Raw genomic sequence first — 19,956 nt, 5'->3', positions numbered from 1 at the left:
TGCTGGGATTCCAGGCATGAGCCACAGGGCCCGGCCTCCGGCAGGTTTTCTTTAGGAGGGATATTTTACAATGCTGTAAGTTTTTCCTAACGAGAATTACCATAGCACTACATGTTCTGCCTTCAGTAAATGATGGAAGCTTACTGATGATGTTGTAGTTGTGTTCATTGCTGGTCGGGTGTACATGGAAACTTTAATACACAGTATCCTCTCCTGTGAGCAATGGTTCCTGTTTGTAAGATACTTTACTAAGGGAGGGAATGTGAGATGTTGCTGGGGAGAGTTTACCCAAATAGGGATGGACTTTCTGTTTTTGTTTTATCAGTCCTGGTAATAGAATGTGTGAATGGATAGCACTAGGCTTTACATACTTTCGTAAATATGATTGTTGTAATTACCTCTTTGGCCCAGTTGCCAGTAAATTGGGGACCCCTTAATGATTTATTTCCTGTGTATTCACCCTGATGAAGAACCTGTATCTCTTTTAAACTGTACTTTATCACCTTTCTCAAACCCCAAGATTTTCATCACATTTTTTTCTTCCCAAACTCTAAATAACCTTTTAGTATTAAGTATCTTTGTGGAAACGTTCTTTTCTTTTTCTACCCCAATTTTTAAAGTTTTTTTTTTTTAAGCGTGCTTTTGTTGGAATGTACATTTTCCAAATGCAAAAGCATTTATGATTCTGCATCTCTTATAAAATATGACGCTCTCTACTTTAGCTCTCATTTATTTGGTGCCCCCCATGTGTGTAATTTCATTACCCACAACAGTCTTAGGGAGACTGGTCGAGTTCCTTATTTGCAGATGAGGAATCTGAGGTCCAGAGATCACTTCTTGGTGAGAGTCTCACAGCTATTACGTGTTAGAGCCAAGATTTCGAACGTAGGTCTGATTCGCAGCAAAACCGTTAACCACTAAGTACACTGACTCCAACAAGAGCCCTAGCCCTCACGCAATACACTTTAATTCCCCTGTGTGTTCTTTCAAATTCATTGAATTTGCTACCTTTGGAAACCTCTCAGGAACCTCCTCAGCCTGCCTTCTCTACAGACATCAGCTTTGCCTGATAGGTAGAGATCACAGGAAAATGCAATTTTCCAAGGTGGTGATAGGTGGAATGATAGTGCTCTGGAGATGGCCAAAGAAGAAAGGTATGAGTGTATCTGTGGGTGGGTAAGTGGTGGATAAGGGGAAAGATAGAGCCCAAAGGGGGCTATTGGAAAAACTATGATGAGAAACAGGAAGATGGAACCTTGTTGGAATGAAGATTTAGTGAAAGACCTTAGAATTAACAGGAGGTATTTGTCTTTCACGCAAGTGTAGACCAAAGGCAACCTATGAGTTTCTTTTATTCCACTTATTAAAGCACCAGCCAAAGGTATTATATACCTTCTGTATTCACTTAAAATGACTGATTTTGAAAAAGTCATGCAAGCATCCATTTACAGATAAGCCTTATTAACTCAAAGGCAGTGGCCCTCTTGGGCCCCGATGATTATTCAAACCATTTCTGACACTACATCTGGAAATGCATTCAGAGCCTGCAAAAGCTTTTTCTTTCTTTCTTTCTTATTTTTTTTTTTTGAATGGTCACAGCACTTGCAGATCTTCCTCCTTTGAGAGAATATTTGATTTTAGGAAGTAAGCAAATGTGGTGAATAAGTATGATTCAACTGGGCAATAACTTTTAGGCAAAGAGAAAAAAGGAAAATATAACAATGTAGTAATAAGGCTGATATTATAGTGCTTTTATGATGAGTCTGAAAACAGTCTCCAACATTTATAAATGTTTTAAATCGGTTCTGTCTACTGCAGTAGCCCTTAAGCCATATGTGGCTATTGAGCGCTTGACATGTGGCAAGAGTGAATTGGAGACTGATTTTAATTTTATTTAATTTTAATGTAAGTAGTCACAAATGACCTGTGGCTACTATGGCAGATAGCATAGTTTTAGACAAGGGCAGTAGTCTTGGATAGATACTTGATTTACTTAGAACATTTCTTTACCTAGCTGTAACAGGGTTCTAATAGCTGGTTAAAGGACTTAACATTTTTAGCATGTAGTATACAGTAAGGAACTAATGTTAATTACTGCCAAGATGTATAAACATTATAAAACTTTAGACAAGGATGAACACAGAAGCGTTGGCCCTTCTTTGTAAATAAGGGATCAGTTACTTCCTAATAGGTGTCTTAATTTTAGTTAGTAATCTAATAGCACCCCCAAAAACCAAACTTAATTTGTTATTAGCCATCCTGTAAAGACAAGGGAGAAATGGGGGCCAGGAGAATCCTCTTTCCCATTCTCCATAATTTTTATGACCTATAGAAATAAGAGCCTAAGAGTGACCAGTTCCTGCAACCTAACTCAAAATTAGGCCTCTCTGTTGAAGTAATAGTGCAGCAGACAATCCCTTGAAGCACTGGGGCATGAACCCTTATGAAATCTAATAATTCTAAAGTATCATTGGCAGTATTAAGCTAGAGTTCTCAAAATATGCTGTAGAAAATATTGTTCATTTAAATATAGCTGAGTAAAAATAACCAAGATCAAAATCGTAAGAAAATGTTGATTTCTCCCCTTTTGAACCAGTAACTATAAGGATATATACCCATGCTTAACTTAAAAATAATTATTTAGCCACGTTGGGTATAGCACAACATATGGATGCCATTATAGTCCACCTTGATATTATAAGGAAGCTTTCTTTTAGCGTAGCTTTACTTTTATTTATTTAAGCATTATTGAAGAAGCTTGGTATCTCTGTTAAGTTGCTTAAGTTGCTTCTCTATCAGTGTTTTCCAGGGCCTCATCTCAGCTTCCATAGTTTTTCTTAAGAGCAGCTAATTAATGCTTCACTCCGTATGCTTTAATTTGATATTTTGGGAAGTTTCATTTTTTAAAAGAATCTTTTTATTTCAGGCCTTTGAAGACAGACATGTTTGTTTAACAAGACATCTGCATTGAACCATTTGTTTTTAAAAACATGTATCGGGCATCTTCTATATACCAGGAACTATGCCATTTCCTGAGGACACAGAAGTTAGAGAATGGTCTTAATCCGAACCAGTTATCGTCTCACTATCCATTATGCGTATCAGACATTCAGTGTCATGAGGATTTACTACTGTGTTGTCTCCCAAGAGTTTTATAATTTTAGCTCTTATATTTAGGTCTTTGATGTATATTAATTGATTTTTTTTTTTTTTAATGTAGTGTGAGGTAAAGGTTGAAACGTACTCTTTTTGCATGTGGATATCCACTTGTCCCAGCTTCATTTTTTGAAAACACTATTCTTTCCCCATTGAATTGTCTTGGCTTCTTTGTTGACAAAGGATTTATTATTTCTGCCACAACCCAGCTGTTTCTCACTGTCTAAACCTTTATGCCTGCTGCCCCTTAGGCTTAGTGGAATGCCTCTCCATCCTCCTCTCTTGTTTACCTAATACTTCCTTATCCTTTAAGGGGTCAGTAGGAACCTCACCTTCTTCAGTATGTTTTCCTTTGTCTTATTAACCTACCGCCATCACCCACACACATACCTTTTCCCTAAGGCTGGGATAGGAACCTCTTAGGCAATGATCTATTTGATAACTGCTCACTGAGTTCATACTAGGCACTCTGCAGTATGACCATAAATGAAGTAAAACCTGACACCACCCTCAGGAAACTTACTGTTAGTGAGAAAATGGGCTATAATAATAGAGTGGGGTAAGTTTATTGTAGGGATAAGCATAGGATGCTATGAGAATGCAGAGGGCAGGAATTTAACCTAGACTTCTCAGTTCTCCCATTGAAGATGACATCTGAACTGAAATCTGGAAGAACAATAAGAGATAGCTATGTAAAAAGAGGGGAAGAACTAGTAAAGAAGGAATGGAGAGAGGCCCAGAAACTACAGAGTATGGCACAAGTAGTTTAGCATTGTTGGGTCACAAACTCTAAGGATGTGAAAGATAAAGTTGGAGAAGTGGTGGGACTGGGGAGGACAACTCCTGTAGAGCCTTTTATGGCCGGAGAAGAAGTTTGGCTGTGGTCCTGCAGGCAGGGAGAAACCACTGAAGGGGAGAAACACATACAGAATAAATTTGAGTAAGAAGCTTAAATCTCCCCAAGCCCTTTTAAAATGAATTAAGTTAAAAAGCCTTTGGGTTTCTTTATGCTTTGTCCTATTCTTCTAATTGTCCAAAACAAAAACTCTCCTTTTCTGTACCTATTAAAAGGTTAATTTTGTAAAATTACGGACAGTATGCTGATTAAAGAATTCTTGATAATTGGCCATTTTGTTCAGTCTTTGTGTAGATTATTAACAATTGTGTCATCAGATTTAAAAGATCTAAACCTCTGGACTTTATATATTTTTTCTACAAGTGCCTGTGAGATTGAGAACTTAATTCAACTCTAGTAACTGGACTTTTTAGTGTTGTTTGCAGCATATGATTGTTAAAGAAAGTTTAGTATATTTGTGTGTGTGTGTATATATATATATATATATAGACTTGAGGTTATATTTAATAATTGACTATTGGTATTCTTCTAAGATTTTAAGGAGAAAAAGGTAGTTTACAACATGTGGCTGATACATGGTTCTGAAACAATTTTCTTAGTTTTCAGTAATTCTATCCTAAAATGTACGTCCAGCTTTGCACTCACCACCACATTGTAATTTTCAGTATACTTGTCTATTTTTTGAGATGTTGAAGGCTATGCAGCAGTTTTTTTCTTGTTTAGTGTTTTAGCTATCTGTGTCTTTAGGGTGTAGCACATACAAGGTGGCAATATAAATGTGCTTAATGAGTAAATGATCTTCAAAAACTGACCTTCATTTGAAGTTCTGTTTTATTCATAAACACATAAAACGTTTGGTATCTCTGTAAAATTTGACTAGAAACAAAAACTATATTTAAGCTCACAAGTTAATTTAACATTTTTTCTTACACAGGCATTTGTAAAGGATGTTCATGAAGATTCAATAACAGTTGCATTTGAAAACAAGTAAGTGTCTCATTACATAATTTTAATGATGAGGTTCTTTAATATTTTATGCTAATTCTACTCGTCATTTTTTAAAAATTCAAGTCTAGTTTGAGTGCTTGTCAGGAATGGATCTTCATGTTACTGACTTAGAAGTTTCTGAACAACTCAGTATTAAACTAATGGAATGACTGTTTCTGCTAATGACCTGAAGGTCCGTTATTGTATGATATTGGTCCTTACGTCTTAATTACCTTGAATGTGAGGAAAGAAACCAGAGATTCTTGTGTATTAGTAACTGGAAGTTTGCATAGGAATATTTGTAAATTTTAAAAAGATAGCAATGAAGGGATTCATGGGTATTGCTAAAAAGCTGTATGTGAGTTCTTTAACATTAAATCTAAAACTGATGGTTTTAGTTGTCTAGTATATTTTATGGAAACAGTCCTGTTTACCCATTATCTGATTTTTTTTGTGTTTCATATATTCAGCAATAACAGTAGCTGATCTTTTCTGCTCCCTTTTGCTAGATGAGGAAATAAAAACAGTCATAGGCCTAGGAATATTAACTGTATGAAAACATCAATAGTATAGATGTTAACATTTTATTGGAGAAGACAAGTCTCTTGACTAAATTTTTTGAATGCTAATAAAGGCTATTTTCAGGGTAGCTGTTTAAGATTGTAAAGTACATATAAACTCCTTAGTCAAAGTGTAGATGTGGCTGTGATCTTAGGATTTTTACTAAACTCTGATGGATGGTTAACAGTTATTATTATTTTTTTTTTTGGCTCTTATGTACCAAGAAAATTAATAATATATCAAAAGCAGGCTGCAAATCTATAGAGACAGAAAGTAGATTAGTGATTGCTTAGTGCTGGGGCTGTTAGGGAGGCCATAGCTGAAGAGTACAGGATTTTTGTGTATGTGGCAATGAAAATGTTGTAAAATTGACTGATAATTATTACACATAACTGTAAACCTTCTACAAACCATCGAATTATACATTTAAATTGATGAATTATATGATATGTGGATTATGTCTGCTAAAATGTAGTATGTGACCTAGGCATACTGAGCAATAGATACACACATCTTGCTTCTAAATAAAAATAATAGTTTAAAACCAGGTCTGTGTTTCAGTGTCTAGAAAACAAATTTTGTAATTGAACTTAGCAGAGTCTTTTGGCTAGCAGTAGCACAAAGTAGTATCCTTAGATGCCTGAAACACATGTAGGGGGACAGAGATAAAAAGATTGAAAGTATCTAACCCTATTTCTGGCTCTGGACTAATAATCACAGACCAAAATACAAGTTTGAATAATAGAATACCTTTCCCTGAACACATAAAGCCAAAAGTTTTAGTACTTGTCTCTTTGCCGTTTCATGTATCCATGGCCATACAATAGGCAACAGCATCATACCAACAGAGGAATCTTTGATAACTTGGAGGGTATTTTTTTCTTACAATTATACACTTTATCTGTTTACTTACATCACTAGGTAAATGCTGTTTCCCATAAAGGGAGAGTTGTCTTTATTTGCTACTCTTTTAGTTTTTCGTAGTCTATAATCTCAAGTATTAAACAAACACTCATTTCCTCTATGCATTTAAGAATTTGTCTAGTTTATACATTGATTTATCAGATCACTTCTTTTTGGTTTTCAGTCAGATTTCTACCATAAACTTAAAATTATTTCCTCTTTGGACCTTCTAATTATTTATCTCCTATACCGTATGTGCATGAAAGTTTCTCTTCAAGCTCTTTGTCATCCTGGGAGTTTGAAATAGATCATTGATTTTTAAACTTGTGTTCATGGAGTATGTTTGCGATACAACACTGGGTTTGAGCACATCAATAGGATTTAATAGGTCTCTACCGAAGTAATCTCTTTGCCCTTCCTTGTGTGTTTCCTTTTTGGTTTTCTGTTAGAAACAAAACGAAAACAGTGTTTTGTAGAATGCCAGATTGTATTTACCCTTTCTTTCCTTTCAATCAGGAAGAAGCTCCTGTTACTGATACCATATTGTTTTAGGTGCTTTGTTTTTAGGTGCTTCCTAAACCTTCCATAAAGCATAAAGCTGTTTTCATATTTCACATTTTTTAATAAGGAATTTGAATTTTTATCTGTATACACTTAAAATAATTATTTCTTCTTTGGAACCAAGAAGTTATATTATACATTATTATATGCCTTAAAATCAAATTTAGCAATGAATCTGTAACATCTATTAAGTATGTATAATAACTCAGAGGAGGGTTTAGTTAATTTAGGCCCTAATCAGATTTCCACAAATTCTGACTTAATATTTGCCCTCTTATATAACAGCTCTTCTTTAAACAAAAACGAGTACTTTTCTCGATAGAATTTTACTAAGAAAGCTCTTTGGTAAAACGTCGACATTATGCATAGAACATATCTCAGTATCTGCTAATGAAGAACACCAAAAAGAACCCAGATGTGACTGCTCCGGAAGTTGAATCCTCAGCGTTTTTGCAAAGTTTGTCTTTTAATATTTTATATATATAAAAATATATATATATATTTTAAGACAAGGTCTCACTCTGTCACCTAGGCTGGAGTGCAGTGGCATGCTCATCGCTCACTGTAACCTTGAACTCTTGAGCTTGAGCTATCCTCGCACCTCAGCCTCCCAAGTAGCTGGGACTATAGACACATACCACCACACCTAATTTTATTTTTTTAAATAATTTGTTGTAAAGATGAGGTCCTACCTTGTTGCCCAGGCTGCTCTTGAAGTCCTGGCCTGAAGCAGTGCTCCCACCTCAGCCTCCCAAAGCTCTGGGATTATAGGTTTGAGCCACCGTGCCCTAATATTTTGTATTTTTATGGATATAAAAAATAATTTGGTATCTTTCAGAGTTGTTTAATATCATTTTAAATTTAAAAACATAGGCAACTTAAACTCCTATAGGCTGTCTCCATCGGGTTTCTGTGGTTTAGGAGACCCCACCATCCCAGTGCATGCTGATAACGTCATACTGATCAGCATCCAGCTACCCACAGCAAGAATTGACCACCTCGTGGGATCTAAAATTTAAAGGGGGAAAAGTGAGTTGTGAATTGCTAATATGCTGACAGCCCCATTTTGCTTGGGAATTAGAGGACAGTTTTTGTGGTCCTTGGAATGTGGTTAAAATTCTTCTGCAAGTGGAAGTATGTTTATATTACTAACAATTACTGGTACTAATATTCAAATATTGAAGGAAATTTCTGTTGTGGACTTATGTTTAAAGCTCTTAGAAGTTGAAATTGGAAAGAAGACTTGTTTTGAAAATCATAATATTGCTGTATTGTGTTTAGAGAAATATTCCAAACGGGAGTAGGCTGCTGTGCTGCATGCAGACTTTGCTGAAATGTTACTATATTGCCATTATGTCCCACTTAGCAAAAACTGATGATTTTAAAGCTTTTGCTTCTTGAAAGTAGAAAAAGAGAGGTCACGCTTAACCAAAAGTTAATGGCAGAGTGGTCACTGTTTCAGTTAAACATGAAAAGCATGTTAAATAATTGTATGTTTGCTTATTTACAGCTGGCAGCCTGAAAGGCAGATTCCATTCCATGATGTCAGATTCCCACCTCCTGTAGGTTATAATAAAGATATAAATGAAAGTGATGAAGTTGAGGTGAGTTTTCCCTGCCATAAAGTCATTTAGCACTGAAGGAGTGGGGTTATTTAATTTATCTGTGTGTGTGGTGTGTGTGGTTTTTTTTTTTTTTTTTTGATACCTTGTCTTTAACACTGTTTAAATTACTTTGAGAATTACAGTTGGAATGGACATGTGCTTTTGACTGACTCATCTCATTAATAATTCAAAATGATACATGATGCTTACATTTGGCTATTTGAGCAGTACTCAGAGCATATATTTGAAAGTCACTGCCTCAAGTTCCTTTGCCCACTAGTAATTCTTTTCTCCTTCCCTTAATTTCTGAATCTTTGAATATGTTGTTTGTTTACAACTGTGTCCCCGTTGTAAGCAAAATGGATTATGAAAATTAATTTTACACAGGAAAGAAATCATGCTAAGAGTAATATACTAGAATTTCTTTAAGTAGCAGTGAATCTTCTTGGTGTATTTTTAAAAACCTACAAGCTTTAGTTAATACATATTAGTAAAATCTCTTTTTCATAGGGCATATCGTGAACTACCTGCTTATTTCCCATTAAGCTCTTTGACCAAAATGTGCGATGGAGATCTAACATGTGAACAGAAATGTTGTGCTTGTAATTTCTTTCTCCATTAGAAATTGGTTTTGTATTTAAGGCACTAACAGTGCCTCATATAGTTTGTGTGGTATCCTGTCTCCTTTGTATCCTTTCACATACTCCATTTTGAGCTGCTTCTCTCTTTTTTCCATGATAATAAACATAATGCCTTACTATTAGTTAATAGTAGTTGTCGTTCCATGAATATTTGTAGTATGAAGGATGTGGCTAAGTAGACATTTGTGCAGGTGAGGCAGAGTGGTTCTAAGTCCTGTCCTTCAGTTCTTTATTTTTATTTTTTTATTTTTATTTTTGAGATGGAGTCTCACTCTTGTTCCCCAGGAGTGCAGTGGCATAATCTTGGCTCATTGCAACCTCTGTCTCATGGGTTCTAGCGATTCTCCTGCCTTGGCCTCCTGAGTAGCTGGGATTACAGGTGCCCACCACCACACCCAGGTAATTTTTATATTTTTAGTAGAGGCGGGGTTTCACCATGTTGGTCAGGCTGGTCTCGAACTCCTGACCTCAGGTGATACACCCGCCTCAGCCTCCCAAAGTTCTGGGATTACAGGCGTGAGCCACTGTGCCCGGCTGGTGCTTGAATTCTTATTTGCTGCACTAGGTAGTAAAGGTGTAGCAAAAACAGGACAGAATCTTCTGCCTTTGATGAAATCACGTTCCAGTGAGGATAGCTAATGTGACAGATGTGAGTCTTAACAAAGAAAAAAAAAAAAGCGAGAGAATGAAAGGTGATATAGGGCAGGATTGCTGTTTTAGAGAGTAGTCAGGGAAGGTCTGTCAATGTCCAGGCCTGTGTTTTTCTCTCTACAGTTTTAAAGTGGACATAGGATAAAGTGTTATTTATTTTCCAAAAATGTAAGCAATCTCTACTAGGTTTAAGCAGCTGGGCATGGTTTTGCAAGGGATCTTAATAGGGAACAGAAACACTTTGTATACTTAGCTGTCCACTTCCCCAGGAGACTGTAAGCTCTCTGAAGGCAAGGCCCAGGTCTTTGGTCTATATTAGGAGTACCCAGAATTTGATGGAGAGATGAAAGGGACTTTTTCTCCCCTGCTTGGTCACTTGACAAATGGGGACCAATGAGATACCATTGCTAGGATGACCTCACCAATTTGCTGAGGTAATTTCTCTGGCTAGAGTAGTTGAGAAAGATGGAAACAAGAGGGAAAGGTATGTTAAGTTGTATTCAGTCACTGTATTGTGTGATCATTAACTTTGGTTGTAAAAGGGAGGCAAGTTCGAGCTTTTACTCACTTGTCACCCCTAGACTCTGTACCTTTCTTGACCTCATGTCCTCATCTCCCTTGTCTTTCCTGTTTCTGTTTTCTGCTTCTGAGTATCTCTGTCTCTCTCTCCATATATACTCCATTGTCTCTTTTCCTATTAACCTTGATTTGTTAGGGTCTTCATGAAAGATTCCATGCTATACGTCTTAAGTGAACTTTAAAGTGGTCACCAAAGAGATGAGTTAGAAGAACTGATCTGCAGTGTGTGACAGACCAGGAAGGTGATATCCAGAGGATTGCCACCATGAAGTTGTCCGTTTTAGTGGAGAGGAAGCAGGAGACCAGAGAGTAACCAAGGATCTGTCCATTTAGTTCCAGGAGATGTGAATGCCAGAGTGGTGTCCTTAGTGGGCTGAATGTTCAGTGGTCTTACTTATTTAGTGACGAAGCAACAAGACAGTAGGGCATGGTCAGTAACTTTCAGTCAATTTTTGGTTACTAGAATAAAACAAAAATAAGTTTATACATTTTGAGATACATTTTTGTAACTCGCTGAGTACCCAAGGAAAGTGTGGTTGTGTTAGCGTCTATTTTCAGAGCACTAACTATTGCTGAATTAGAACAGAAATATAGGAAAACTGATTTTTACGAGGAGCTTCAAAGCAATCTCAGGTAGTTTCTGATTATGTATCTCTGCCTAGGGGTACATAGACAGGGTTACAATTTGGTTAAAGATACATGACGTGATTTTAAAGACACCTAGGGGCATTTTAAAAAAATTTCCTCGCTGTCTGATAATCTGCAGATTTCAAAATTATGTTAATCATGAAATATTCTGTGTTGTAATTTTTGTGTAGGTGTATTCCAGAGCAAATGAAAAAGAGCCTTGCTGTTGGTGGTTAGCTAAAGTGAGGATGATAAAGGGTGAGGTAGGAAAATGCCTATTTAAATTTTTTTCTTATACTATTTCCTTTTTTTAAACCCAGGTTGTACATTTCCATATGGATTTCTATTTTGAAGTAATATCTAATTTTGAGTAATTAAAATGTTTTCACTATGTGTTCAGTATGTTTCAGTTGGTTATAAATTTTTTCCCATAGATAATTTATTTTAAAATAACTGAATAGGGAGAACATCTTACTCTTCTTACTCTTACTTTAAAAATTGTAATTAGAAGTGACTTTTATTTATTTCTCAGTTTTATGTGATAGAATATGCAGCATGTGATGCAACTTACAATGAAATTGTCACAATCGAACGTCTAAGATCAGTTAATCCCAACAAACCTGCCACAAAAGATACTTTCCATAAGATCAAGCTGGATGTGCCAGAAGACTTACGACAAATGTAAGTTGATACACAAGAAATGCTGAGAACTTGGAAGTAATATGCAATTAGTTTAAAAGAATATAAATTTTAAAATACTAGAAATTGATTTTAAATTTGGTGGACTTTGGCAAAAATGGTTTGGTTTGCAAGAGCAGTGGGGGAAAAACTTATTTAGCTTTTCCTACTTATAGAATCAAGGCAACCTTGCACTTGATTAAACTTACTTGGCTACACACATGGCTGATGTACATAATGTACATTTGTTTTCTAAACTAACTTTGTTCATTCTAAGATTTAAAAATGGATCAGGCCGGGCGCGGTGGCTCAAGCCTGTAATCCCAGCACTTTGGGAGGCCGAGACGGGCGGATCACGAAGTCAGGAGATCAAGACCATCCTGGCTAACCCGGTGAAACTCCGTCTCTACTAAAAATATACAAAAAAAAAAAAAAAAACTAGCCGGGCGAGGTGGCGGGCGCCTGTAGTCCCAGCTACTCGGGAAGCTGAGGCAGGAGAATGGCGTAAACCCGGGAGGCGGAGCTTGCAGTGAGCTGAGATCCGGCCACTGCACTCCAGCCCGGGAGACAGAGCGAGACTGCGTCTCAAAAAAAAAAAATAAAAATAAAAATAAAAATGGATCAAACAAATGTGATAATTCTGTCATAAGTCACAAACTAAATTATAGACTAAATAATTTCTCCTGTTTTTTTCTCTTTTACCTAAAATGTTTTCAGATAAATGTGTAATAAGTAGAGCCAAAGAAGCTTTAAAAAGTCATCTCATCTTACAATCCTTGATTTGGAATAATGATTAAAGACTATAGAAGAGATGCATTTTTTTTTTTTTTTGCAGATTTTATCAAGTGAATACAGTACATTTGATTTGGACATGTTGTTGAACATTAAATTGCAGTTCAGAATACATAGAAATCCTCCCTTTTCTAGAGATTGTGTTTGTGTGTAAATTTTTGTGCCTTCTGGTTCATGTTTCCTTCTCTCCCTCAAGTTGTTTAGCAGTTTCTTACCCCATTCTCCATGATGTGCTTATTTCATATTGCATGCCTGTATCAAAACCTCTCATATGCCCCATAAATATATATACCTACTATGTGTGTGTGTGTATATATATGTATACTATATATACCTACTATGTACCCACAAAAACTAAAAATTAAAAAAAGAGAAAAAAAAAGGCCTGCGACAAGAAAAAAAGAAAGAAATCAGTTACCCTGTAGGTAGCTATCTCCAAAAGTTTTCAATAGTTGACTTAAGAAAACTACTGACTTGTATGTAACTGAAATCAGGAAACCTGTAGTGTAGAGTGGTTCCCCTGAGTAAGTCTCCTTTGGTAATCTAAGCTGTACTTCAGAGGTATACAGAAAAAGGAGCTAAGCTTCTAAATGGATATAGCTTATTTTACGTAAATCAAATTTAATATGAATCCATGATTCTTACACATGTAAATCTATCTGCATTTATTTATGTCAGTAGTTGGTAATTATTCAACTTAAATTTTTTTTTTTTTAATTTCTAGGTGTGCCAAAGAGTCGGCACATAAGGACTTTAAAAAGGCAGTTGGTGCCTTTTCTGTAACTTATGATCCAGAAAATTATCAGCTTGTCATTTTGGTGAGCATTTTCGAGTTGTTTATTTTTAGTTTAATTCGTCTGGGGCAATTGCCTTAATAATAATGTCGTTAATTTAAATCATTTAGTCCATCAGTGAAGTCACCTCAAAGCGAGCGCATATGCTGATTGACATGCACTTTCGGAGTCTGCGCACTAAGTTGTCTCTGATACTGAGAAATGAAGAAGCTAGTAAGCAGCTGGAGGTATGTCACTTTCCCTAGCACTGCTTGTAAGGCTACCTGGGAACGATAACTGTATCGTTCTACAACTTGAATATGGGGAGCTTGTTATTTATTTACTGCTTCTTAACAATTCCTTAGGTTCTATAGTTGGAAAATTATACAAAGCATAATCATACTAAAGTTTCCATGCCTGAGGTTTCAAAATTCAGCAGCAGCTTATGTATATTAAGGGACTTCTGGTCCTTTCACTTTTACTAGAAGTTTATCAAAGCCGCTAATAAAATGAGGCAATGCTTCTTCCATATAACATGTTGTCATTAAAAATACTAGAGAATATTTAAATATCTAATCATATTCCTTTCATTATGTATGTTTATCTTTGTTTAAAAGGATATAGAACTTCTTCATTCTAATTGGTTGTCATTCTTTAAAACTCCTGTCTTCAGATTCCCGCCAGAGGCTATTTCCCTAACTTACTATTTCGTCTCTTAAGGTGCATTTTATCTACTTCTATTAATCCTCCAATAATTTTCATCACCATACATTTGTTTTCATTGATAACTATCTGGTACGTCCATCCATTACTAGAGAAACTAAGTGGATCTTAGAAGAATGTGCCAGCTCTACTATATTACTGTCAAATTCCACAGTTCCTCATCATTATTCATTAGAAGGAAAACACCACACATTTGAAATAGTAAAGATAAAAAGGAGTTCCAAACTGCATTTTAAGAGAAAAGGTAGTCAAGACTGTGTTCTTATAAAAACCCTGTGAAATTTGCCACCTGCCAACTTGATGTATGATGCTTAACTCTTAGAAGAAGGAATAGTTTAATCTCCTTTTGCCACTTTGTTTTTTCTTAAGGCCATGGAGGGCTGTTTCATTGGTCTTTGCTCTCATTCTTTCTTGATGTCCCTGTGTTCACAATTTTGTGGTTTCTTTAGTGAGTCTCTCATAACTTTTAGCCCAGAACTGCCTCCTTACTTTGATTGTGAATATTATGAAAATATACTCATATGCCTCTTCTTAAACATGAAATTATTCTTAAATGATCTATTATACTTTTGGCTAACCATTTATCAGTGAATTATCAATGAAAAAGAATGAACCAGATTAATGAACCAGGACTCCAAAAACATGACTTCTTGAAAAGTCCTAGAATTATTTTATAGATTTTATTACTCTAAAAAAAATGGATATTGCACTTTTAAATTATTTATACTAGTTATATTCATTCATTCAAATTATCAGGTCTATTGAACAATGAGAAACTAGTTTGCATGTCTGTCTTTGTTCACTACTAATATTAAAGAGATTTACATGTTCCTATAAGAAATTCCCATTTTTCAACATGAGCCACTAATACGTTTGGTTTTCATTAATGGCATGCTAGAACTAAACACTAAATTTTGGTAATGGTATTTAAAGACAGTGATTATCCACAAGTTTGGGATGTCAGTGTAACTTAGTTTCGTCATCACTGAATATTTACAAGTGCTCATCATACTTGTGGATCCAGATCACAAGGTCTTACAGATTCTGGTCTCATGTTAGCTTTCAGATGCTTACTTACTAAGTTTTTAATTTTTGACATTTTTTGATTATTCAGTTTACTGTACCAACAATTTTTGATTCCTTAGGTTTTGAGGGAGGTGTCATTTTAATGTCATTTCACAACAGCGGACTGTTTAGACCACAGTACCTAATGAAAAATAGCACTATTTCCAGAAAATATATACTGATACCTTTTAATAAAAATGAAGCAAATAAAATTTTCTATAAAGATGATATTTAAACATTTTTTTTTACCTAAATAAGTAACATTGAGTTTGTCAGACCGAGTGAGCTGGTTTTTATTGGGGAACATTTGACCTGCTTCTTAGTTATTATATTGTTGATGTCATTGGTTAACTAAGGCAGCCTTGCAGATAAGTTTTCAGCAGTTACCTTGGAAAATGTCAATAAGTTCTTTCCTATTAACAAAAACATAAAATGTCATAGACCTTTAGTAACCTAAAAAGTACTTAGGCTGTGAGAGGTATTTTCTAAAACCTGTTAGTTTTTAACTAAAACTATTAATAATTTATGGACCCCTCATATACAGGGTCAAGATAATTTACATGGCTGGCCTCAATATAGTTGTCATGATAGTTGATAAAGTGTATTTATCAGACGTGCATTTCTCTTCAGAGTTCAAGACAGCTTGCCTCGAGATTTCATGAACAATTTATCGTAAGAGAAGATCTGATGGGTCTAGCTATTGGTACTCATGGTGCTAATATTCAGCAAGCTAGAAAAGTACCTGGGGTCACTGCTATTGATCTAGATGAAGATACCTGCACATTTCATATTTATGGAGAGGTAAATACTTTGCTGCATAGTTTTTTTCTTTTTCCCCAAAACAAGTATTTCAGCTAGCTAATCTTTTGTCTTAAAACTTTTCCCCTTTTATTAGGATCAGGATGCAGTGAAAAAAGCTAGAAGCTTTCTCGAATTTGCTGAAGATGTCATACAAGTTCCAAGGAACTTAGTAGGTAAGTCAGAAGTATCTGTTGACATATAGTACAAAAACAAAGTTTAGGTGTGTTTTAGTTTATTTATGGTGATAGAATTCCACTTTTTCTCACTGGAGGGTATCATTTAATTGAAACATAGTCTTTGAAATATGGTCTGTTCTTCTAGCATACAAAAAATTATTTGGTAAGTATGATGTTCAAAGGTTACGTTTTCAGAAGATACTCAAAAGAGATTGCTTTTCTAATTCAAACCTACTAATACCTGAAAGGGTAAATCTTGCCCAGCCTCCTTACTGTATACTTTTTATATCTTAAAATTAAATAATTTTTCAAAGTGAATGATATTTGGGGGCTTTATGATTTGAAGTAGATTGTGTTTGATCCTTCTCATGGGACTATAAAATGATAGCATTCATTTTAATTATCTCAGGGTTGAAGATCTGAACATAGGTTACTTAAATCTAAAAAGTTCCAAAGCTAGAAGAAACTTCAAATGTCTCTGGGACTTTCTGCAAAGTCAATAGTAATTCTTCATTTTGACTTGAGTACTGTTTTATGACCATCACCATCGTGAGTATCAGCAAATATTTAGGAGCTCTTCACCAATACTCCTAAATGCTGCAGATATCTTTAGTAGAACATATCAAAAACAGGTGCAGTTTTATCAAGAAAGCTACATATGTTTTTAATTTGTAAATAAAATTGGGACATACTGCCTATATGTGTTTTATCTTTTAAACTTGAGATCATGGCCATTTTATATAAAGTAATACATTTTCTTTGGAAACTTTAAAGAAGAAAGCAAGGACTTCTCATACATTCTGTTTACGTAGTTTCGATGCTAATTTAGCCTGCTTTTTTGTCAGCATAGAATCATAAACATCTTCCTTGTCATTAACAAACACTAGAAATGGTATCTCCCAAAGAAAATTAGCTTGAAGATAAAGTACAAATAGTAGGGATATAATGCAGAAGTGTTAGCTCAACTGTATACTACAGACAACTGGAGAATGTGTTTGTAATGTTACTAAGGTAACTTGCATACCAATTGTATGTGTACAGAATGTATGCATAGCACAAGATAAAGTGGTAATCTCAAGACAGTCGGGTGATGAATAATATTTATTTTCTTCTTTACAGCTTGTCAAGCAGTTGCATACCTTTTGTAGTTAGAAAGGTTATTGTAAATTTAGGAATTCTTATGGAAAAAGAGCCGGTAGGTTTTTTTTTTTTTTTTTTTTAATAGCAAATGAGTAGAGAATTGTGTGTCAGATTCATTAAAGTTGGTTTTGAAGGTGGCATGATGGTAGTGGGGAGAGTGCTTGGGCATTGGAGCTGGATCCGGATTTCAGTCCTACTTTATTCTTTGGTGGCAATGTGACTGTGGGTCACTGTCTTAGCCCCCCTGAGACTTCTTTTTTTTACCTATCAAATGTGATAATGTTATCCATCTCATACAGTTGATGTGATAATTAAATGGGAAGATATAGTAGGGGACAATTCTGGACACAGTAGGGGACTCTGTTCTTCAGCTTATTCAAAAGAACTCCATTTCAGTAGAACAGAATCATAGTAAATTGCCCTTTGGGATTTAGAAATAAGTGTGTAATGTAGAATTGGATTATTTGCTATTAAATATTAAAAGTAGATTCTACCTGTGGTTACCTGGAAAGAAGAGGATCTCAGAAATAACCAGAAAGACTGCTAAAGTAAATCAGCCTTGTTTTTGTTTTGTTGTTTCTAGTTAGTAAAATGAGATAATTCTGTTTTAGAGATGGTCCACTGCAACACTGGGAATGTTGGGAATTTTCAGAAAGCATTTTATGTAAGATTTTGGGCAAGGCAGATCCTTAGAGAGGTGTCATAATCAGTTTTGCATGCGTTTTGTTTGAGTCAACCAACATTATTTGTGATCTCTTTTTCACAAACTCTCTTTAGTATATGCACTAATGTATCTTCTTTTCATGATTCTTCACTCACTCAGAATGAATTGGTATAACCAGTCTGCTATAGTTAACACACAGTACTTAGGATAGTTAAGACATTATCTTAATAAAAACATCCCAAAATCTCATTTTTCATTTTGGTAACTCACTTAGATCTTTATTAAAGTTGACATTAATTCATGAAAATATAAGTGTTGCAGATTAAAATCAAACTGTGTGAAGACTCCAAGTAGCTTCTCTCACCTCACCTTTCCCCTTTTCATTATAGAGGAGCAGAAATAATCGACAGGACCTAGACCAAGAATCCTGATTTAATGGTGTCAGTTCTGTTCTATGACTAGTCAAAGAGTTTCTAGGGATGAATGAGGCAGCCACACACAGCAAGAGTGTCAAAGCTATGCTCTGATTACAAGAGCCACAAGAATTTTTTCTGAGAAGGCTTTTCACTGAGTTCTTATCTAGCATTGGCTCAGAGCAAATTTTCGCTTCCATCTTTTCCCCCAACTTTGCCTTGAGCTTTGCCTTTAAAGGCAAAAAGGAAAACATGGAAGATGAGATGGTGAGGGCAAGCATTTGGTGGATGTGGCCAATATAAGGGTACTTAGGTACCTTGGGTGAGCCCTCAGAATCAGACGTAGTTCACATATACATTTCTAGAGTTAGTAATTCTTAAGTTTGTAATGTCTTGCTTTAACACTCATGTGCGATGATGCTTATGAAAGCAGCCATTTTCCAGTAATGTATATGATTGAATTTTACAAAATAAGGAAAATGATCAAGTACCTATTTTTTACTGGTACTTGAAATCCCAAGTTTTAATAGATGTTACTGAAAAATACTTAAACTGGTTTTAAGTTTTTTCATTGTGGTTTTGAGTTATCTTAAAGTGGGTTTTCTTAATCTTTTACTCTGTGACTAATCCCTTCACTTTTTAATACATTGCTAAAGTTTATAAGTAATGCACAGGAGTGATACTCTGTTAACACATTGACCTTGAAGAATTTGTATTCCTTTTGGATGTATGTATAGCTGCTTAAGCCACTTTCGAACTTAGATTATCTTTTATAAATGTGCCTTCCATACAGAATTCTGAAAATATTTACCATGGACAAAGAAGCAGGTTTAAATCAGGTACAGATAAGAATGGAAAGTATTGAATAAGTGAATATATTTCCCATTATCTCTCCTTTTTTCTTAATTCTTTTTATAGAACTTTGCAGAAAGAATGATACATACCACAGTACCAGCAAGTTTAAAGCATACCCTTTTGTGCAAAAATAAGAGGCTATCTTTGAACTGCCTTAAAAATTCAAAATTACCCAATCAGTTTGCAAGCATTAATCGACTCTGGTACCTGACCAAAGGAATTTAAACAATGATGTCCTAATGAAACAGAAAACCAGATTAACCATCTTGTTGAAAAGAGTCTCTACTTTGGTTTTGAAATCTTACAATTCAATACGTACACATACACATAAAAATATCTATCTATATGAATGTAATAGTTTACAGTAGGGCTGTGCTTACTGCTTTAAGGTATGTGTTTTTAAAACCAAACTTTATTTATTTATTTCTTAGGCAAAGTAATAGGAAAAAACGGAAAGCTGATTCAGGAGATTGTGGATAAGTCAGGAGTTGTGAGGGTGAGGATTGAGGCTGAAAATGAGAAAAATGTTCCACAAGAAGAGGTATGTTCCAGTACAAATATTTTGTGGCTTGTCCAATAAAAGTAAAAGTTTTTTTATGTGATATGTTGAAGACCTCTAATATGTGCATAAAGTAAATGCAAATATTCTGATTATCAAGCATACCTGCTGTAATTAATGTCATAGTTGTAGATAATGGCCCCTCTCTGTCCTCTAATGCTGTGAGTTCGGATTAGTCACTTTATTGAATT

The 19,956-nt window shown here is 35.2% G+C and overlaps 1 protein-coding gene across 8 annotated transcripts in view; it reads left to right on the top strand.

Moving 5' to 3' along the window:
* Nucleotides 1-19,956, top strand: part of FMR1 (fragile X messenger ribonucleoprotein 1) — a 38,326-nt gene that overhangs the window by 4,892 nt on the left and 13,478 nt on the right. For all 8 annotated transcript variants that reach the window (XM_073013380.1, XM_007992906.3, XM_007992907.3 and 5 more), the window contains exons 2-10: nt 4,947-4,999; nt 8,535-8,628; nt 11,318-11,389; nt 11,659-11,807; nt 13,321-13,414; nt 13,501-13,617; nt 15,788-15,958; nt 16,053-16,131; nt 19,638-19,747. In XM_073013380.1, coding sequence (XP_072869481.1) covers nt 4,947-4,999; nt 8,535-8,628; nt 11,318-11,389; nt 11,659-11,807; nt 13,321-13,414; nt 13,501-13,617; nt 15,788-15,958; nt 16,053-16,131; nt 19,638-19,747 — 939 coding nt within the window. The remainder of the gene's footprint in view (nt 1-4,946; nt 5,000-8,534; nt 8,629-11,317; nt 11,390-11,658; nt 11,808-13,320; nt 13,415-13,500; nt 13,618-15,787; nt 15,959-16,052; nt 16,132-19,637; nt 19,748-19,956) is intronic.

This window comes from Chlorocebus sabaeus, chromosome X (genome assembly GCF_047675955.1).
Source record: "Chlorocebus sabaeus isolate Y175 chromosome X, mChlSab1.0.hap1, whole genome shotgun sequence".
NCBI classification, from domain to species: domain Eukaryota; kingdom Metazoa; phylum Chordata; class Mammalia; order Primates; family Cercopithecidae; genus Chlorocebus; species Chlorocebus sabaeus.
This window is presented reverse-complemented; position numbering and strand designations above follow the sequence as displayed.